The following is a 23,264-nucleotide window of genomic DNA, read 5'->3' as shown; positions in this document are numbered from 1 at the left end:
AGAACCTGTGGTAATTGTTTTAGTTGATTTATGCCTTACAAAAACACTAAGGAAGACTCAAAGGAGGTGGACCACAAGGTGGATGGGATCTGGGGGTAAAGAAAACAGGAGGGCGAAGTGGGGTGACGGTGCCCTCTACTCACGGGGCTGACGTGTGTTCCAGTGTGTGTACTTCACTGGCTCCAACTGCTGCCCTGCCGTCTTCCAAGTGTATTCTCCTGTATTATTTTGATCTTGAAGAGCGATCCAAAAATAAGTGTCCTTCGTTTTTACCACACTACTGATCAAACTGGTAATAAAAGCCTGTTCAAACCTTAAAAGGGGAAAAGGAAATGATTATAGTAAGTTTCTGGGCAATAAAAAATGTCATTAAAACATAATGAGGTGCACAGAATGGCACCACAGTAAGCATTTTTCACGAATTCTTTAGAATATGGGACAGAAAAATACTCAAAGACCCTGAACATTGCTAATAAATGCCAAACATAAGTGCAATTCCCAGAAATATATGAGTGAGGAGAATCTGATCCTCAAAGTTGGTGGTCAGTTCTTTCAAGGAACAGAGTCCAGTTCCAGCTTCAGAGTGTAGCTTGTAAAGGCCGGAATGCTAGCAATGCATTTCTTGGTGCAACCTGTGCCCTGTGGTGTAATTAGGCCACACAGCACACACCATGCTGTAATGTGCATGTGGTGGGGAGCTGCCTCCGGGGGTGGGGGAGAAGTAAGGATATTCTGCTTTTCCGAATGAGCATCTGCTGATAGAGTTCACTTGCACCCACTTACCACACTTGCCTGGTAAGAATGGAACAGAAATTAGAGTAGCAATTATGTGTCTCCCAAATCAGTTTGTGCACAGGCGCAGGGAGTCATTGGCTTATTCAAATGTGTTCAGATGTGCTTATTCACTGAAGATAAATTTAAAACACTAGGAACTAATCCAGAGAAGTACACCCACTATATTTCCCCAAACAGCTGAATGAATTAGTGTTCACTGACTGATGGCACCGCTCCCTCCTCACCATGACGGCATCAAAAGCAGAATCTAGAAATTTGTATACATGCTTGACAGAAACATGGGTTAAAATTTAACCAGCATTGAAATTTTAAGCTAAGTTGGAAACTATCTTGAAAAATTTACTTTCAATACATATATTGTTTTGAAAAAACACCTTTCAAACAATGGTAACTTTCGGCCAGACCCGTCAACTCATTGGGAGAGAAAAGGCCTGATGAAATTACCAAAGGTATACCGAAGGAGAGAGCAAATTAGACTTTTTCATCCAATTTTGGATTTTTTTCATTATGGTGCATCTTTAACTTGCTAAGAGAAGTTGATGGGGTCATTCAGTAATAGAGGAGTCTCAAGGGAAATAATGGAAGGGAAAGAGAAAAGAACACAGAGAAGCAAACTTTTTAACTGCCTTATAAGCATCACCAGCAACAGTGATATCAAGCATCCATGACACTCATCTTGCAAACCATATCCTTTAGTATTTTATGCAGCTACTCTATTGGTAATCTAAAAGGCATACACTTGAAATTATTAAAGTTATTTTTAAAATCAGATTGCAGTGGCAGAAACTTACATAAAAAATATGCTTCAAAAAGAAGGTATATAAAAGTAAATGCTGTCTAGATGCTGTTGCAATTTTTCCTAGACTTTCAGTAGTTAATGCTCTCATAACATAAGATCTGTTTTTTCTTTTCTCTTCTGAGGGAGAGTAGCATTATTATCACGCCAGATGGTGCCTGAAACTGCAACGCTAGGAGGCCAGCAGGGCTCTGCACCATGGAGGCTATGGTCAGGACCACTAGTCACTGTGCTGGTTCTAAACCCAGAGAATATTGCTGCTTCTTCTATTACCTTGTACTACAGCATTTATCAGATAATGGAGAGAGAGAGAGTGGTGTCTGTGAGCTTGGCTTCTGGTATCATTATTCATGACAACACTTTACTTTTGTCCCCTGTTTTAGATTCATTTAGATTGGAGAAGGAAATGGCAACCCACTCCAGTATTCTTGCCTGGAGAATCCCAGGGACAGAGGAGCCTAGTAGGCTGCCGTCTATGGGGTTGCACAGAGTCGGACACCACTGAAGTGACTTAGCAGCAGCCGCAGCAGTCTACTCTGATTTGCTATTTTACAACAATTTGTCATTGCACAAAGCAATACAAACTTGATTTTTAAATTGGCAGATATACCATTTAAGCAGTTACATATAATACTCATATATTAAATCCTATAGTAGTGTTATTTGCTCAGTTGTGTCTGGCTCTTTGCGACCCCGTGGACTGTAGCCCTCCAGGCTCCTCTAACCATGGAATTATCCAGTTAAGAGTACTAGAGTACTGGGAAGCCTTTCCCTTCTCCAGAGGATCTTCCCAACCCAGAGGTGGAAGCTGGGTCTCCTGTATTGCAGGTAGATTCTTCACCATCTGAGCCACCATGAAAGTGAAAGTGAAGTCGCTCAGTCGTGTCCAACTCTTTGCAACCCCATGGACTGTAGCCTATCAGGCTCCTCCGTCCATGGGATTTTCCAGGGAAGAGTCCTGGAGTGGGTGGCCGTTCCCTTCTACAGGGGATCTTCCCGACCCAGGGATGGAACCCAGGTCTCCTGCATTGTAGGCAGAGGCTTTTACCGTCTGAGCCACCAGGGAAGAGCCAAGGTAAAAGGGAGCTGGGCTCGATACCCTCGATGCAGAGTCCCCAGAACAGAAAGCCAGTGGGTGTGAGAACATTCAAGTCCCGGGGTTTGAGATTGTGGGCCCGTGGCAGCTGTTTTGTCCCTTCTATCACTGGGATACCCAACTTGGGCGGCTTGAAAGTTGCTGGCTCCTTGACCCTTTGGGTGGCTTGTGTGTGCATCACTTCCATTGGAGAAGGCTTCTGGGCTCCTTTGTAGGCTTAGATGGCAAAACCTCCTGAATCGGACTTCTGGAAGGATCTTGGTCCAAAGAGGCTCCATTTATCGGCCGAGCCTCTGTCTTTATCTCCGCTTCCAGAATCCATGGTGCTAAGACTGGGGCCAGATAAGGCTGTGGAAGAACCAGAAGTGACCCAGGGATCGAAGCCGGGTCTCCTGCATTGCAGGTAGATTCTTCACCATCTGAGCCACCATAACCTTCAGATAAAAACAGGAATCTAGTTTTCTGGTCCAATTTAGAAAATGGGATTGTTAATAGGGAAATTCAGCAACTATATCTTTTTTCTAAACCATGTACTCTAAGAAATTAACCCTGAAAAATAGCATACAGTCTCTTGAGTATCTGTTTCCAACTGATAAAGAAACAGAGATCATTTTACATTCTTTATCACTCACTATTTGGTTTCAAACACTTACAGGGTTGTGAAAACTCTAGCTTTAGGTAATAGTGTGGATGACCCTTTAAAGTCTTTTCTGGCCCTTTCTTTTAGAATTCTTCATTTGAGAATATTCCAAGGATTCATAATATTTGGACTTTTTATCTGGTATCACTGAGGTTAACTCAAATATTATTATTTAAGAAAAAAATAACCACATTTACATATTTTTATATATTTTTGAACTAGTTATCTTTAGAGTATTCAGTAAAGTAAAAATTGTTATTCTTTAGAAAGACAATGATAAAATATTTTGCTTATGTATATACTTAATTATAAAATCAAGTTTTGTAGGCAAATACTTCTTAAAATCAGAACAAAATTTCAGCATCAACCCCTTAAAAAGGCAAGAAATCAAATGTTTATTTCCAATGTAAATATGAAAAAAAAGGTATATCTTGAATTTCCATCACCTTGAGAAGAATCTGTTGTTCATGGTGCTAAACATTAAATTTTAATTTAAAAATGCAATGAGAATGTTTCTATTGTGTAATTTTAAAAATAGTCACCAAAATGTGTTTTTTAAAAGAAATTGAACTGCACTCTACCAAAAAGAAAACTGTTAGAATTAACCAATGAATTCAGCAAATTGCAGGATAAAAAGTCAACACACAAAAATCAGTTGCATTTTTATTTATTGATACTAACAGTGAAAAAATGAAAAGGAGAACAATTCCATTTATAATAGCATCAAAAATAATAAAACACTTGGGAATGAACTTGACTAAGGAGGCAAAAGACTTGTACACTGAAAATGACAAAATTAAAGAAGACACAAATAAATGGAAAGACATTCCATCTTCATGGTTTGGAAGACTTATTGTTAAAATGGCCATTCTATCCAAGGTGACCTACAGATTGAATGCAATCCCTGTCAAAAATCCTGATTTATCTTTTACAGAAATAGAAAATCCATCTTAAAATTCATATAGAATCTCAAACATAATCTCTTCAAAGAGCAAAAACAAACATGAAAAAGAAGAACAAAGTTGAAGACCTTATACTTCTTGATTTCAAAACTTACTAAAAATACAGTAATCAAAACAGTGTGATACTGGCATAAAGACAGACATACAGAGCAATGGAACAGAATAGAGAATCTAGAAATAAACCATTGCGTGTATGGTCAAGTGATTTTTCACAAGGTTGCCAAGACCATTCATTGAGGAAAGGACAGTCTTTTCAATAACAATGTTAGGAAAAGTGGGTATCCACCTACAAAATAATGTAGCTGGACTCAGCCTATACCACTTACATAGTGGATCAAAGACCTAAACATATGAGCTAAAACTAAAATTCTTAGAAGAAAGCATAGGGGAAATTTTTTCATGACAGTGAGTATAGTAGTAATTACTTGGATAAAACACTAAAAAGCACAGGCCACTAAATAAGAAAGAATAAATTGGACTTAGTCAAAATTTAAACTTTTACGCATGAAAGGACAATTCAACAGAATAAACGGCAACCCACAAATAGGAGAAAGTATTTGCAAATTATGTATCTGATAAGCAATTAATATCCAGAGTATATAAAGAACTACAAATCAATGACGGAAAACAAACACTCTAATTCAAAAATGAATAAAAGACTTAAATAGATGGTTCTCCAAAGGAGATATAAACTGTCAATAAGCACATGAAAAGATGCTCAGCATCACTAATCATTAGGAAAATGCAAATCAAAACCACAATGAGATACTACTTCACACTCATTATGGCGGAAAGTGAAGAGGAAATAAAAAGCCTCTTGATGAGAGTGAAAGAGGAGAGTGAAAAAGTTGGCTTAAAGCTCAACATTCAAAAACTGAAGATCATGGCATCTGGTCCCATCACAATCATTAGGATGACTATTATGTAAAAACAGAAAATAACAAGCTTTTGTCAGGATGTAGAGGAACTGGAATTCTTGTGCATTGCTGGTGGGAATGTAAAATGAAGCTCCCGTGGAAAACAGTATGGGTATTCCTCAAAAACTTAAACATAGAATTAGTATATGATCCAGAAGTTCCACTTCTGGGTGTATCACCCAAAGTAATTGAAAGCAGGGAGTTACGTGACACTTGGACATCCATATTCACAGCAGCGTTGTTGACAGTAGTCAAAAATAGAAGCATCTTTTTTCTACCAGTGGTTGGATGGGCAAACAAAATGTAGAATATACATACTATGGAATGTTTTTCAGCTTTCAAAAAGAAAAAAATTCTGACACATGCTATAATATGGAGCAACCTAGAAGCCATTATGGATTTCCCTGGTGGCTCAGTGGTTAAGAATCTTCCTGCAATGCAGAAGATGTGGGTTCGATCCCTGAGTTGAGAAGATGCCCCGGAGAAGGAAATGTCAACCCACTCCTACCTTTGTCTGGGAAATCCTATGGACAGAGGAGCCTGGTGGGCTACAGTCCATGGGGTTACTAAGTCAGCCACAGCTTAGCAACTAAACAACAACAGGGGACATTAGGCTAAGTGAAATAAACCAGGCACAACTGGACAACCACTGTGTGGTTCCAGTTATGAGGTAACTAGAGCAGCCAACTTCATAGAGACAGAAAGTAGAATGGTGGTTGCTAAAGGCTGGGGATAGGGGAAATGGGGAGTTAGTGTTTAGTGAATACAAAATTTCAGTTTGGGAAGATGAAAAATATTCTGGAGCTGGACGGTGGTGATGATTGTGTAATAAAATAAATGTACTTAATGCCACTGAACCATACACTTAAAATGGTTAAATTGATAAAGCTTTATATTATGTATATTTTGCCACACACAAAAGTTAACTGTAAAAGTGTTTGGAGGATATTGTGGTTGCAAGAATATGGCAGGACTGTAAAAATGCTTGCAAATAATGAATATTTAAATTTAGGAGAAAATGAGATATTGCGTCATTTCTCACTTTGGGAAAAACTGTCAAAATCGAATGTATTTTGGATTATTTTGTACAAATATTCCATGGCTGATGGATTCAAGGTATAGATATATATGCATTTAGATATATATGCATTTAGACAATTATCCTGGAGAAGGCAATGGCACCCCACTCCAGTACTCTTGCCTAGAAAATCCCATGGACGGAGGAGCCTGGTGGGCTGCAGTCCATGGAGTCGCCAAGAGTCGGACACGACTGAGCGACTTCCCTTTCACTTTTCACTTTCATGCATTGGAGAAGGAAATGGCAACCCACTCCAGTGTTCTTGCCTGGAGAACCCCAGGGACGGGGGAGCCTGGTGGACCGCCATCTATGGGGTCACATAGAGTCAGACACGACTGAAGTGACTTAGCAGCAGCACAAGCAGCAGACAATTATCCAAGGTAACTTTAGAACTCAAGTTTTGCATATGTGGTCTCTCTGAAAGCAAAGTGGCCAGGCCTCAGAAATTTTTGTAACAGCAAGCAAATAAAATTCTGTTATTCAGCAGTAAGGATTCATTTTTCTTCCCCTCTCTATTCTACAAAGTGTTAAAAGTCCTAAACCAGGAGCAGTTGCCCGATAACAAAAGAAATACGTAATTTGTAGCAGGTGGTTCTAATTGTGCCCATCAAATCTGTCACTCAATTGTGCAGAAGAGTGGAAAATCAATTAGCAACTACAAGCTTGGGTACCAGTGAGTGACAGGAGTGTCTTAACTCAAACAGGAAATCAGTAATGGAAGAAAATGATTACCCAGGCCGCTAGTGGATACTCGGAGGAGACAGTCCATCTACTACCCAACCTTCTCAGACAAAACATGCTGTTGAAAAATATTCAAAAGTGTATTGTTATTCAGAGAACAGTATGGTGGACTTCCCTGGTGGTTCAGTGGATAAGAATCTGTGTTCCAGTGCAGGAGATACAAAGTTTGATCCCTGATCCGGGAATATCCTACACGCCACAGGGCAACTAAGCCCGTGCATCACAACTACTGAGCCAGGGCTCTAGAGCCCGAGAGCACACCGCAGCTAGAGAGTAACCCCAGCTCTCTGCAGCTAGAGAAAGCCCACTAGCCACGAAGACTCAGGGCAACAACACTAAAGAACGGTGTGGTGTGGATCTTCATTTCTTAACTGATAAGGTCTGAGTGAATCAGCCCTGGGATTTCTTTGGAAGGAATGATGCTAAAGCTGAAACTCCAGTACTTTGGCCACCTCATGCGAAGAGTTGACTCATTGGAAAAGACTCTGATGCTGGGAGGGATTGTGGGCAGGAGGAGAAGGGGACGACAGAGGATGAGATGGCTGGATAGCATCACTGACTGGATGGATGTGAGTCTGAGTGAACTCTGGGAGTTGGTGATGGACAGGGAGGCCTGGTGTGCTGCAATTCATGGGGTCGCAAAGAGTCGGACACAACTGAGCGACTGAACTGAATTGAACTGAGTGAATAAAAATCAAGATCGTGAGACCCTCGCTCTCCTCAACTCCCATGTCCCATGTTGGAGTCACTGCTTTGGATATAGACATGTTTGCAGGGCAGTGTGCATGCACGTAAGCTACCTGGGAGGGCTGGCTCATTGGAATTAACATGTAGTACATCGGGGTGTTGACTGGTGACTGAGTAGCATGCCAGCGAAAGGTCACCTGAGGGAACTAAGAGGTCAAGGAGGGGATGGAAACAAATGCATCTGAATCTGGATCTGCTCTAGGGTTGGACTATAGATTAGCTTTGGCTATTGAATAGTTTATCAGAGAAAAAATTTATAGTATTCACAACATATCCCTGTATCCAGATTTGGAGGAAATGAAACAGAGTATGTTTTTTTCGCAGACACTTTCTGCCCTTTGCATGAGGTCCCCAAAAGGTTCAATTCGAAATGCAGTGTTTGAATTCTAACAGATTTCTGCCTTACTTGGGCTACTTTGGCACTGTGAGTTATCCGTAATGTCACTTTGAGTTTATCCATTTATTGTGTTACTTCACTTTCTTCACTTGTTTCAGGCATCTATGTTCAAACTCTTTAGCTGCTGGCCTGCAAGTGGTGCCTTTTATTTTTACTTATTTTTTTGTATAGCATGCTGGTGTTTAATATGATGCCTCCCACAATATGGATCGTCAATAAGTAATTTTCTAATAAACTCTTGACTGTTGACTTTTTGCATGGTCAGAAAACATATGAAAAGTAATTAACACAGTGCCAGGTGTGTGATAGATACAAAAATGGAAGAATAAGACATAAAAAGAGGTGAAATAATTAGACCTTTTTCTTCAGTGAAAAACATTTAATTATAATTATTGAAAGAGCATAACTTCATTGGTCAAGCTCCTGAATAAAGCCCAGTGCTGACTTACTGGCTGGAGGACTTTCGGCCCTAGGCTGTCTCATAAACTTGTGAGTGGATTGAACAAGGCTAAGGATAAAGACTTCATTGTGCCTTGGTAGCTATTCTGGGAAGGAGAAAAGCAGAACTAAAAACAACACTGAGATACATCAGAGGTGGTGCTGTACCCCATAAAAGGGTCTCCTGAGTACCAAATGTTTCATCAGGCGATTTATTTTGCCAAATGCTGTCAGTCTGTTCCTGTGTGTGTGTGTGTGTGTGTGTGTGTGTGTGTGTGTGTGTCTGCACTCTTGTGCATTTGTTTGGAGGGAAGACTGGGAAAGAAGGTAAGAGGTGAGAGGAGAAAGGACTTCTTTGGTAGTCCAGTAGCTAAGACTGTGCTGTCAATGCAGGGGGGCTGGATCTGATCCCTAATCAGGAAACTAGATCCCACATGCTGCAACTAAGACCCAGTGCAGTCAAATAAATAAATAAATATTTAAGAAAAAAAAAAAAAAAAGAAATACTGATGGCTTTGAATGTTGACTTCCCATGTGGGGTGAACAGAGAAAGCACCTAGAATTCCTCCTACAGTTTAGACCTGCATATGAAGGGTCTCTAGATAAAACCAAAGCATCAGTTGTTCTGTTTCCTGGTCTTCAACGGATATTTTTAAAGGCAATGACCTCGGGAGAAAAGCAAGTAACTAGCTCGGTGGGTATAGTTTCCTGTGGAACCACTGAAGAGTTCTGCCTTGCTTCTATCTTCTGCCTGGAGGAGTCAGTGTCCCAGCTCTCACTGTCCTCCTGGCATTGATAGTGACACTGAGGTCACTTCTGATGTTGGTACTTTTATCTCCTGCTACTCATCTGCAGCACGTTGCGCATTGTATGGAGTGTGAAAAGGGCATAGTGTCTCTGTGTGGAGAAGACATCTGTGCACAGAGAAATCTAAACAAACACAGACCAGAGAAGCAATAGAGAAGCATTTGAAAATCCTCTACAGTTTTACTTACTTTTGTTATTAAAAAAAAAAAACCCACATGATACCTACATTATGGTAAAAAATACTTCATATTTAAATAACATATTTCTTGCCTATTATAGGCACTTAGATAAAATATACATACGACTGAATATATTAGCATAGCTAGATAATAAATCTTCATGGAAAGATTTATTACTATTTGTTCCTCAAAAATCAATTTAAGAATAACATTGTATGGTTTAAATTCATCTAAATCAATAATTTAAATAATTTAATATTCTATTGCATGGTACATTTTAGATTTTCACAAGTTACTGATTGTGGTTACATTTTATCATTCCAAGAGCCCTTATGTCAAAAAAGCAGTATGTTTCTGATAGAAAATTTCAATTTTACCTGCTTGTAATGGTTATAAGCGCAGGAGGACAGTAGTAACCACTGGAGGCATGGTCAAAGCTTCGAAGGACGGTGTCAATTTTGTAACAGAATTTACCATGTCTCTCCCATCCCTTAAACAAGGAAAAGGAAAATTAAAGACACAACTGATTTAGTTGAATAGTAAAATATTTTTCAGTGTACTCTCATTTACCTCTTTTTTCTCTGACCCACTCAAAACTTAAGACTTGAATGTTTGTCTTGATGTCTTTGATATCTTTCTAATGGTAAGGCCATTAGCTACAGCCACTTTTACATTTATTTAATTAATCTTAAAGCCTAATGAACTGATTTAAAATCTTTATGCCAAATGGAAATAAAAGGACGTTTATGTGAGATCACTCTCTCTCAAACACACACACACACACACACACACACATGTGCGCACACACACAGTCTGTTCAGACTTATAGGATTTCATGTAATTATTTCCTGCAGCATGCCAAAAGTCAGAAGTGTTGGCTTTGAGGACAAAATGTATAGATTTGAATTCTGGTTCCACTATCATGTGGCCTTATTTAATCCCTCCATGTCTCAGTTTTCCCCTCTGTATATAGGGATAATAATAGTATCCATGGAGTTGTTCTGAGAATCAAAGGAAGACACTGTCAGCAGAAACCCTAGAATAGAGCCAGGAGCTCAGTATGAGCAAAGAGGACATATGATCTAGGTAAGAGTGTACTGTATTTTTTTTCAAGTTTCTTGCATATTGCTTATTTCATGTTATCCTACTAAGATTCAGTGAGATTAGGGACTCAAATAAAGTCAGACTAATGGATAAACTGGTTTGGAATCTAATTTTGGTGCAATCCAGGATAGTCTTAACTGGGTCATCAAGCTTCCAAATAGATACTGGCTAAAATACTTTTTTGGTGAAGATTATTCCTAAATCAAATGGCTAAATCAACCCATTTACAGAGAAAGCAAACAAGCTTTGTCAAATGACAAATGTGTATGGCTCAGTCCTGGGAGTGAAGAAGGGTGGCTTATTCTTTAAAAGCATATGATACAGGAGACACAGATTCATTGCTGCTGCTGCTACTGCTAAGTCGCTTCAGTCGTGTCCGACTCTGTGCGACCCCATAGACGGCAGCCCACCAGGCTCCTCTGTCCCTGGGATTCTCCAGGCAAGAACACTGGAGTGGGTTGTCATTTCCTTCTCCAATGCATGAAAGTGAAAAGTGAAAGTGAAGTCGCTCAGTCGTGTCCGACTCCTAGCGACCCCATGGACTGCAGCCCACCAGGCCCCTCCGTCCATGGGATTTTCCAGGCAAGAGTACTGGAGTGGGGTGCTATTGCCTTCTCTGACAGATTCATTAGTCTTCTATATTTCAACCAAGCTATTTTAGTTATTTTTCTTCCAATATTATAAAATCACATCCCTTCTATCAATCTATTTTTATGTATTCACCAGTTTTAAAATACACTTCATTTTGTGTCACACCAATGCTTGCCAGATATCAACCATATATAAAATGATTTCTGCCATACTACTCGGTAAAGGTCTCGATCTTGCATTAAATGAGGGAAAAATCTTATTTTAGAAATAAGCCATTTTAGTTCAAAACATTATTAAATGAGGTATGGATCACACAGCAGTGCCACATCTAGCCGGCCAGGATGTGCTCAGAACTTATTCCCTTAACTTCTCTTCTCAGTCTTCTCCATGTAATTGACAGCGTCAGCCAGCCAGAGCCCCTCCATGGATCACTCCAGTGGGGGCAGGGAGGTTAGGCTGCTTTTGTATTTGGAAGGACAGGAGGAAGAAGGCTGACAATTTGACCTTTCTGACATAGTCCTCCTTACTCATTAGTGGTTTTTAGATCATAGGCTGTTTAGAAAAATAAACAAACCAAAACACAACCAAGAACTGAACAGGCTCTAAGAAAATGGGAGGGGGGTGGAATGTGGCATAATAATAACCAGAAAAACAAAGGCTCTTTGCCACAAGCCTTTGTCCACACAATGAAAGTGGGAAGAATAATTGATTGTATTTGTGAATATCCTTTGTCCATGAGGTGGCATTTCATTTTAAATGAAATGATGATGTTGACAATACTGAAACAATTGTTCTTATTACCAAGTCCCCTAAAAGTAACTCAGATGGGAATAAAAATCTCGTTAAATTTCTGCTATGAAATTATCAAGACTTATTTTATGAGGGATTTTGCATGTGCAGACTGTTGAGAGAATTGCATTAAAGCAATTAGCTAAAAGAAAAGAACTTTCAAATCTATATTTGTAGGTAGGTGCATAAAGAAATTAATTAAATTTTGCCATAAAATTTAAAAACTGGCTCTGAACTCAGAATCCTTAAATATTGGTAATGCTGGTCAGAAAGAGGAAAGCAGTGTATGAAAGTTTAAACAGAACATCAACTGTTTCTGCCAGGTAAGAAGTTAATTACTCTTTCAACACAAATTAAACAGTTGAGTTGCCTTGAAAGCCATTGTAAAACAGATTTTTTTCAATATTTCTAATCAGATAGAGATTGCTCTGCTCTGCTAAGTCACTTCAGTCGTGTCCGACTCTGTGCGACCCCATAGACGGCAGCCCACCAGGCTCCCCGTCCCTGGGATTCTCCAGGCAAGAACACTGGAATGGGTTGCCATTTCCTTCTCCAAGATAGAGATTAGAGATCAGCTATAACTAATTCAGGAATTGTAGTCATTAGGACAAATGTTTGGTCACATGTCAGCTATGGCACATATGTCGTTCAGCTAATGTCTGAAGAGTGATTAATATACTTATACATTGATTAATGAATTAAATGCAATTTCTGGAGAGATGGTTCATCATTTAATTGGAATTGGATTAGAAGAGAAAATAATTAGAAGAGAACTGCATAAGAACCAGATTTGTGAACATTTTGAGATTCACAGAATAAAAATCTCGAATAGTTAAATTCAGAATTTTTAGGTGTGTGTGCGTGTGAGAGAGAAACAGAGATACAGAGAGACACACAAAGAGAGAACACGTGTGCTAAGGATACTGATAGGTAAATTTTTGGTACCTTACTACAGAATATTGAATGTACTTTAAGAAATTTAAAACAGAACATTTATTTTCTGTCTTTAAAGTTTAAACCTAAAGTATTAAGTATGTTTTTATTTTTTTTTAAGTACTGAAAATAGTTCAAGTACCAAAAATAGTTTATTACTTAAAAATATTTTTATCTTTTTCCTAAATAATATACGGGGGGCTTCCCAAGTGGCACAGTGTTAAAGAACGCACCTGCCAATGCAGGAGACGCAAGAGACATGGGTTTGAGCCCTGGGTTGGAAGATCCCCTTGAGTAGGAAATGGCAACCCACTCCAGTATTCTCGCCTGGAAAATTCCATGGACAGAGGAGCCTGGAGCTACAGTTCGTGGGATTGCAAAAAGTCAGACATGACTGAGTGCACACATAAATAATAATAAATGCATTCTATTATATATTAATAAATATGCTGATATTTATTAATAAATAACTATTTGTAATGTTTAAGAATATTATATTTTATAGTAAATATATTTTAATAATATAATGTGATGTATAATATTGTAATAATATATTGCAGACATACATTTCTCTTTGTTATTGTATTTTATTCAATTATTCAAGTTTAAGAAAAGTGAAAAAGAAGGCGGAACTGTGAGTGCAGAAGGTCACTCTGACTTAAAGGAATGCTTTTGCTTTCACTCTGATAGTCTTCATTGGAAGACAATGAAAGCCACATGTGAGACAGGGCATCACAGGACAGCATTGTTTGTAAAGATTAAAGAAAAGCTGTCTTGGGTGGAAGAGGATACTGACAATCCTTCACAGAGCTGTAAATCCTTTGAGAGGTCCTAGCTGATAATTGTCTGATTTGTTGCAATAGCCCATTCAGAAAAAAAAAGGAGGGAAGGAAAGCAGGAAGGAAGGGAGAAAGGGGAAAGAGGAAAAAGGGAGCCAAGGCAGGAAAAAGAGATTCACTTTAATTTGATGGTGGATAAATCATTCTAGTTATGAAGTCCCTGCAGTGTTCACAGCTCTTACCTTTTGACAGCCTGATTCAGTGTCAGAAAGGACAAGGCCTGTTTTCTTACAAAGGTAAAAAAGTGTTTCTTCGCAATTTTTAACTTTCCAGTGTCCCTCCTAGGAGGAAAATGATACAGGATGAATGAATGCACTCCATTACTGATGATCATAGTCAGCATTAATTATTTTGGATTAAAATATGATTAATAATGCGTGTTTCAGCATGGCATAATGTGTTAGGATCTTGGGTTGATTCCCGACATATGAGAGGGAGGTTTGGCTTTTACATTAAGCTGATCTCAGTTTTTGTTTTTAAAAGATGGGATAGGTAGTGATTCTCAGTCTTTTGTGTGCACCAAAATTACCTGGGTTATTAAAACACAGATGATTGGGATCCGTGTGTCTCGTTCGGTAAGTTAGGTGGGACCTGAGAATTTGCATTTCTAACAAGTTTTTTGGTGATATTGATGCTGCTGGTCTGGGGGGGGCCACAATTTGAGAACCACTTGGATGAAACTAGTTCCCTGACCAAGTGATAATACTGCTGCTTCTCTCCAATCACTTCTAGGTGTTAAACTGAATGCTTTGGGGCTTCCCTGATGTTGGGGAAATGCCTGGAAGGCACCGTGAATAACTTTAGATAACATTATCATAGCTGAACTTCATGTTCAACCCCAGACACCCTTCTTCACGAATTTTCCAAAGCGCCACTCCATTTCCTCTTTTAATAATAGGCTGCTGCCTGCGTGCCTTTTCCTAGTTCTACTGAAGGCTGTTCTCATATCCTTCATTAATAATGAAATACAATAACTGCTAACTGATTAAAATTTTATTCTGTCAAGAGATTTTTTATTTTAACACCAATCAGACCTTTAGACTAAAACCGCACAGTTGAAATTTTAGTGTCTCAGGCATGCAAGGATTTAGGTGAATAGACAGCTCTTTCATGACCCTCAGAAACATACCACGTAGGAGGGTGACAACGTAACCCATAAAAGCAGCTTTGTAGCTCATTCCCATGGAGTCTCCAGCAAACCATTCAGCTCTAAGATGGTGTCAGGCACACTGTAGTTGCTTAATAACTGTTTCATGGACAGATGAATGAATTGTTTCCTAGGCTCTCAGATTCAAATTGAGGTATTAACCATGTTTAGGTAAATAGTTAATTATAATAATTATATTCATATTGAGCTCAACTTCAAAGAAATGAATGTTACTTTTTATGTATCTACTATTTTAGCAGCTACCAAGTTGCTAAAAAGGGGCCACAAAATACCACACTTACAGCAGCATGGTCCTGACACATCCAGTGATGTTAGAACCTATCTTTTCTCTCTTAAGAATAATTTCTCTGTCCAAATTGGCTCCTGTTCTGTGAATATGCTAAGTGAAATACTCAGGTCTGTCAAATGAAAAAGGAGAATGTCAATAGGAAATTAAGGTCACCTTTAATTATATCGAAACTAATAAACCAATAAAACCTCAAATACTATAGTGGCTTTCAGGAGAGTTAGACCCAGGCAAACACTTAGAGAGGTCATCGCCTCCACCAAGTGTGACCCTGAAACACTGCCTGAGTACTATCATTGTAACTGCATGTACTTGTGACAGCCTTGAAAGTTACAACATGGAATGTGTCATAAGAATAAGTGCTTAGGCATTTCCTATGTTTGGCTGGCACAGTCATCTTGTGAAGCTACTTAAGTAACATTTAGTAAACTGCTTAGATCCCAGTTACCTCCTAAAACTCCACCAGTGAGTTCAGCAGCCATCTGATCAAAGAGATTAAGTCTATTCTAAACATACTTTGAAAAACACTGTCAAATAGCTTGAGATTAAACGAATTCTGTATAATCAGAGGTTTTAGATAAATGAGAGACTAGAGTAAGGATAAGTGTGATGTTAAGGTTACTGGGACCATTTCATTCATGTTGAGGAAAAGAACAAGATTTTCCATCAATTCACAATTTTCAGAGGTTACACACAGTGTTGAAATCCTTTTATGTTAAGAAGATAATGGAGTTTAAAAACCATCAGAGTAATTTCCTGGCTCCCTGGTTCTTCCCTTCATCTTCACCCAGGTGATCAATGGTGCTACCATCCACCGAAACGGTGGGTGTTCAAGCCAAAAACCTACCTCTCTGTCACCTCTACATCTATTTTAACAACAATTCCTGTCTTACAGAGGATCCTTGAATCTGTCTTTTTGTCTCCACATTCACTACCCTAATTCAACCACAAGAAGAGCCTCCAAACCAGTCTTTCTTCTTCCATTTTATCTTTCTCCGATCAGTTCTCTGGGGCTTCCCTGGTAGCTCAGTCAGTAAAGAAACTGCAGTGCACGAGACCCGGGTTCAATCCCTGGGTCAGGAAGATCTCTTGGAGAAGGAAATGGAAACCCACTGCAATATTCTTGCCTGGAGAACTCCATGGACAGAGGAACCTGACAGGCTACAGTCCACGGGGTCGCAAGAGGTGGACACGACTTAGTGACTAAACCACCAATCAGTTCTCTGTGGAGCAGCCACAGTTACTCTTAAAATGTAAACCATGGGGAGGGAGGTGGGAGCGGGGTTCAGGATGGGGAACACATGTATACCCATGCCGGATTCATGTCAATGTATGGCAAAACCAATACAATATTGTAAAGTAAAAAATAATTAAAACTGAAAAAAAAAAAAAAGAAAGAAAGAGTGTGATGTCAACTGAGGAGGTGAATCCACAAGCCAAAAAAAAAAAATAAAATATATATATATATATGATACTTCAAACCAAAGACTGCAAAGACAGGGCTTAGGTATAGGCCACAAAATAAAATCAGTTATTTGTGAAATATTGTCATGAATCTACACTTATTTTAAATGTATTCAAATATTTGTATTTTCCAATAAAGTCTTTTTAATTTTGTAAAAAAAAAAAAAAAAAGTAAATCAGATCATGCCTTCATCTCCATGAAGCCTTTTAGTGGGTCCTATCCCAGGCCTATAAGCCTCACATTTTCTCATTCTTCCTGCTCCATCCCCTACCACCTTTCACCATTCATACCCCCGTACTACCCAGGTCTCTGTTTTGATTACCAGACAAGGCAAGCCTTGGCCTGCCCTTGGGGTGTCCTGCCTGAAATGTTCTCCTGCTCTTCCAGAGACATTTTTGTTCTTCAGGTCCTATATTAAATGTCACCTCTTCAGAGAACTTTCATTGACTGTCCTGTCTGAAGAAGCTGTCCCGACCCAAATTCCTCATTCTCTTGACCCCATGTCCTCAGAGCGATCATCACAACTGCAGCCAGCGTGTGCTTTCAGTGTGTGTGTTTTCCTGCCTAGTGTGGAAGCCCCAGGGGGAGGAGGCGCTGTGTCTGTGTTCGTCTCTGCCACAACCCACGTCCCTGGCCCCAGTGGCTCTCAATACAAGTTCAGCGAAGTGAGCATGGAACAACGAGTCAACTTACAGATTGCTCTGCTGAGACACACAACTGGCTTCTATTTGGAAAAATGTGGGGCTCAAGTGTGTGCCAGTTAGTAAAGGTGACCGAGGAGCCATTAGACCACTCAAAGGAAACTGGAATTTTATGGCTGCTCAAACCAATCCATGTTTCTGATGCATTTTCTGCAAGAGATTAACGTAAATTACTTACAAGAATCCTAGTATCTGCAAAGGCAGTAACACAGGGGCTGTTACCAATATATACCACTTTGCATGTGATTGCTCCTTTGTTTCTTCATGGAATGAAACCTGTTTAAAGTTTTGCTATAAAACACCTGCTTAAACTTTTCTCCCATTCATCTATCCATATCTGCTCAATATAGGTTTATGAGTGAGGCAGACTGACAGCGAAAGTCGTTCAAGGACAAAGCTTGAGCTAGTCAGATTCCTGGAACACTAGTTTGTTTGTGCTACAGTATGGAAAGTAAGTCTGAAAAGTCTTGTTTTTCTTATACTCTAAAAAGAGAAAATAGGAAGGTTGATTGAATTAAGAAAAGGCACTTAAAAAAATAAAACTTTTAATAACGTCTAGCTTTACTTTTTTTTTTTTTTCCTTTTGACCAGGAAAAAAAAAAAAAAGAGCAGAAACTCTTAGAAGCATTGAATGGGAGAATGAGGTGTCTTGAAAAGTAAATAAAATAAAGCTTGCCAGTCTAGGTGGGTTGAAGAGACCATTGGTGGCTGGGAGAGTGTCCAGTGACTTGGTGAGATGGAGGCAGCCACAGGATTCTTTCAATCCCAGTGCAGAGTGAGGAACAATGACAGAAAGAGTTTGGTTTTCACTCCAAACTAAAAGCTAACATTAAAACGGCCATAAAAGTAGATGCTGAGGATTCTTTCCACTAAAAACAATTTACTCGAAGCCAATGATTTCAATGATTTTGTTAGGAATTTCCTTTATTGTTTGGATTACATGGCCACAGCACATTACTGCTATCTAATACCCACTATAGTAAGTTACAGGGTTCAAGTTTTTTAAATTAGAAGTTTCAGGAAATTACCTTTCCTCTTTAAAGAAAACCCCCAAACCCCTATCATCAAATTTATCTGGCATATGTGAGATATTACAAAGTTTATTAATATGTATTATGTAAAAATTCAATGAATTTGCATGCCTGGATATTATTTGGAAATTTCAGATGTATGTGCCATAAAGAATCACTTTAAAATAGTTTAATTTCTTGTCAACTTTACTAATAAAGAGCGTTACTATGTATATACCTCTTAAACCAAAGACACTTGGCACTCACCATCTCCAAGGAGGGTTACAAGAAACTCCACTTCTGCTAACGAAGTGATGTCTGTTAACACACTGTTGTTGGACTGGCAAGACTGCAAAGCCTCATTCCAGGTCTTTTTTTCTTTCTGCAGTTTATAGCAATTACGGTTGTGGGGATTCCAGCCAGGCTCACAGTGGGTAGCATAGTATTTCCAAGCATCCTTTTCTTTTTGAACCAACAAAAACACAATGTCACTTTCCACAATTATTTTGACATTACTTATTATCCACAATATAAATCACCATCAATATGTGATTATTTTTTAAACTTGAAAGACAGAAGCATATGATACAATAACATATAAACGATATCCTTCTAGGTCTTCAGACTTGAGAGGGATCCCAACTGTGATCTAGATCTAGGGTCTAATGGACCTCAGTGCTTTTTTTTCCAGATGAGCTAAGGCACAAAGAGGTTAAGCAGACTTGGTAAGATATTACAGCCTAAGCGAGAGTCAGGGTATTCTGACTCTCGCTTAGGTTGTATGATAAATATCCTATTCTAACACATATATATAGAATCTAGAAAAATGGTACTGAAGAATTTATTTATATGGCAGCAGTGGAGAAACAGACATAGAAAACAGACTTATGGACATTGGGAGAGGGGAGGAGAGGGTGAGATGTATGGAAAGAGTAACATGGAAATTTACATTACTATATATAAAATAGATAGCCAAGGAGTATTTGCTGTATGGTTCAGGAAACTCAAACAGGGACTCTGTATCAACCAAGAGGGGTGGGATGGGGAGGGAGATGGGAGGGAGATTCAAAACAGAGGGGATATATGTATACATATGGCTGATTCATGCTGAGGTTTGACAGAAAACAACAAAATTCTGTAAAGCAATTATCCTTCAATTAAAAAAATAATTAAATTAAACATATATAAAATTTAGCAGTTAGAGCTGCCATTTAAGTCTTTTTACACTGAAAGAGGAGTATTATGAAACACAAATGGCTTTCAAAGGATTTTATATACAGTATTGGGTGCGGGGATAGATATTTATTCTCAGCTGAAAAGAATTCAAAATTCTCTGGCCACTTTCTCTAGAACAGAGATAATAGCTTTCATTTTGAGGGTCAGTCTGAGTGCCTCTGGAGTCTCTCTGGGCTCAGATGGACTCTGGGTTCGACTTACAGGAGAACAATGCCACGATCCTTTGACACTGGCAGGGAAGGCAGCTGTGTATGTGCACATTTTGACCGTCTTGTTCCAGGAGCTTGCCCCCAGGCTGATGACGGCATTTTTACTTTATTACCTACAACTGCTTCCTTTGTGGCTCAGCAGGTAAAGAATCTGCCTGCAATGTGGGAGACCTGGGTTTGATCCCTAGGTTGGGAAGACACCCTGGAGAAAAGAAAGGCTATGCACTCCAGTAGTCTGGCCTGGAGAAGTCCATGGACTGTACAGTCCATGGGGTTGCAAAGAGTTGGACACAACTGAATGACTTTCACTTCACATTACCTACAACTGGGTGCTTCCCTTCAGCACTAACTTAGAAACACCTTCACTGCTAATTTAGGAAACAAGACATTCTTTCAAAATTGTTTCTAGGTCTCTAACAGAGATTAGAATCACAGTGGAAGAATGTTAGAACATTTAGGTAGATCAATAATATCAACCTAAAAACATAATCACAGAACCCCTTAAAAAAAATGAACCTAGCTCTCTCTCTCTCCCCCGTGTGTGTGCACAAGCGTGCTCTCTCTCTCTCTCTCTCTCACTCACTCTCTCCGCTCTCCCCCACAACTCCGCGCACTCCTCCACTCTCTTCGAGTCTTTGGGTTGGCATGCCCTCCCACTTCGAGGATGGATTCTCCTGCTATCTTCTAAATAAAATGGAGCTGTAACACTGATTTGCCTAAGAGCTGTAGCACGGCTTGTCCAAGACCTGAGAGCTGAGACACGCTGAGGGCTTTAATGTCCATCGCTCCAAATCTTTGTTGTGACGAGACAAAGAACTGAGGAACATACACTCGCGTGACAGGAAACTTTTCCTTATATGCTCATATTCTGCCCTCCCCCAGGAGGTGTCCCATCTGCTGTGAAATTCTTGACCCCCTCAGAATTGTCAGGCTAGAAGGAGGGGGATACATAAGTGAGCATGGATCGTCTTTTCCTGGAACGGCCTGGGACATGGGATATTTAACCCATCTATGTTTTCATCCGCACCTGATCAAGCCCACCAAGGCAGAACGGACTTTAAGAGAGAAATAGTCTTGGACTACGTGGTGTTCTGGTTCGGCCTTGCTGACCGGCAGGTGAAGACACACCGATCCCCCATCTCCCTCTGGGATCTGGCAGGATTTGGACAAGGATGACCTGCCCCTCCCCCATACTGGATGATGACGCACCCACCGGCCCTGTGCTCCACCAGGACCGGAGGCCACCTTAATGCCCGATCCAGGGCCAGGTGAAGTTCCTGCAGCAGCCGCAGCTCCTCTGCCAGCTCTCCTGGAGGTGGTAGAGCCGCCACCTCGGTGGGCTCCGATCCTGGTGGCAGAAGCCTCTGGCCAACACTTCCAGGATCTGGCTCCAGCCGAACCGCCCAAATTATACCCTCCTCTCCTGGTGAGTACTGACAGGCAGGGGAGGGAGACCTTGGAATTAAGGAGAGACTGCAGCAGCAGCAGCAGCAGCGCTCTGCCAGAGAGCCGGAGGGAACGAAAGAGAACAGACAAGAGATTTGCAATGCTGGCTGCTGCTCTGGGAAAGTCTATCTCGGGCCCTCTGGAAAACCTCCTCTGCCCCAGGGACAGGACAGTCCTTCAACCGGTCTCAACGGAGGCCCCAGGCCCCGTTACAGCCAAACCAGTGTGCCCAGTGCTGAGGTTTTGCCCACTGGAAGAATGAATGCCCTAAGGCAAGGAAGGAAGAGGAAGCGCCCGCAGTGGTGGGGCTTGCTGACTTGGAAATTAAATAGGGCTGCCAGGGGGCTCAGAGATATCAGGTCCCCGAGAGCCCATGGTAACCTTAAAAGTGGGGGACCAAAACATTGACTTCATGATGGATACAGAACAGAACTGTCAGTAGTAAAAAAACCTGTGGCACCACTGTCCGAAAAGACTACCGCTGTAACTGGGGTATCTGGAGAAGAGATGATTAAATCATTTTGCCAGCCCAGAAAATGTCAGATGGGGGGAGGGCACCAAGTGATTCATGAATTCCTCTACATTCCTGAGTGCCCAGTACCCGTGTTGGGAAGAGACTTGCTCTCCAAACTAGGAGCACAAGTGACTTTCTCCCCTGAGGAGAGGCCCACCTTCCGGATGAACACTATGACTTATTTGCTCTCTCTCAATATCACCCCAAGATGAGTGGAGGTTGCATGAGCCTCCGAAGGAAGAACTGGGTGGGCCAGAAGAGCATGAGAGAGAGCTAACTCAATTATTCCCTGAAGTCTGGGCGGAAGACAACCCCCTCTCCCCCCAGGCTGGCTAAACATCAAGCCCCAGTGATAATAGAACTCAAACCAGGCACCATCCCGGTTAGAAAGCGCCAGTACATGCTACCGATAGAGGCCTGGGCCGGCATACTGCCCCACATCAATAGATTGAAACAAGCGGGCATTCTAGTAGAGTGCCAGTTGGCTAGGAATACTCCCATCCTGCCAGTCAAAAAGGAAGGAGGATAGGACTATAGGCCTGTACAAGATCTCAGGCTAGTCAGCGAGGCTACTGTGACTTTACACCCCACTGTTCCAAACCCCTATACCTTACTTAGTCTCCTCCTGCCAAGGACTAAAGTTTATACTTGCCTAGATCTCAAGGATGCCTTCTTCTGCGTACGCCTCGCCCCAGCATTACAGCCCATCTTTGCCTTTGAATGGGAAGGTCCATTCAGGGGCACCAAACAATAGATCACCTGAACTCCCCCACAAGGGTTTAAGAACTCTCCAGCCATCTTTGGGGAAGCCTTGGCTTCTGACCTGGACTCATTCCATCCAAAAGAGTATGGATGTTGGCTCCTACAATACGTGGATGACCTGCTGCTGGCTGCCGAGACCAAGGAAAAATGTTAGGAAGGGACAAAAACACTGCTCCAGCTGCTGATGGAAGTAGGTTGCTGCTGCTGCTAAGTCACTTCAGTCGTGTCTGACTCGGTGCAACCCCATAGACGGCAGCCCACCAGGCTCCCCCGTCCCTGGGATTCTCCAGGCAATAACACTGGAGTGGGTTACTGGGTGTCAAAGAAGAAGGCACAGATCTGCAAGGAGGAGGTAAGGTATCTGGGATTTGTTTTAAAGAAGGACACGAGGTTCCAGATCCTAGTTGGGTCCTATATACTGATGGCACTAGCTTGATAAAACAAGGACAATGGCTGTCAGGTTAGCCAAAGTGGAAGGGGCCATCAAGACTGAAAAGGGATGGTGGAAATTGCCAAGTGGCAAATTATTGGTACCAGAGGAGCTGGCACACACTCTGGTAAGCCAAACACACCAAGGGACCCACCTAGGCTATGCTACCTGCTCACAGGTTAATGCTG

At 40.7% G+C, this 23,264-nt stretch overlaps 1 protein-coding gene across 2 annotated transcripts in view; it reads right to left on the bottom strand.

Annotated features, from left to right (window-relative positions):
• PLA2R1 (phospholipase A2 receptor 1) overlaps positions 1-23,264 on the bottom strand; it is a 136,416-nt gene that overhangs the window by 67,010 nt on the left and 46,142 nt on the right. For both annotated transcript variants that reach the window (XM_070799261.1, XM_070799256.1), the window contains exons 7-11: positions 18,747-18,941; positions 17,462-17,619; positions 14,032-14,130; positions 9,971-10,083; positions 144-313 (exon numbers count right to left, since the gene is read on the bottom strand). In XM_070799261.1, coding sequence (XP_070655362.1) covers positions 144-313; positions 9,971-10,083; positions 14,032-14,130; positions 17,462-17,619; positions 18,747-18,941 — 735 coding nt within the window. The remainder of the gene's footprint in view (positions 1-143; positions 314-9,970; positions 10,084-14,031; positions 14,131-17,461; positions 17,620-18,746; positions 18,942-23,264) is intronic.

The sequence above is a fragment of the Bos indicus genome, chromosome 2, assembly GCF_029378745.1.
Source record: "Bos indicus isolate NIAB-ARS_2022 breed Sahiwal x Tharparkar chromosome 2, NIAB-ARS_B.indTharparkar_mat_pri_1.0, whole genome shotgun sequence".
NCBI lineage: Eukaryota > Metazoa > Chordata > Mammalia > Artiodactyla > Bovidae > Bos > Bos indicus.
Note: the sequence above shows the minus strand (reverse complement) of the source record. Positions and strands in the feature narration are given on the sequence as shown.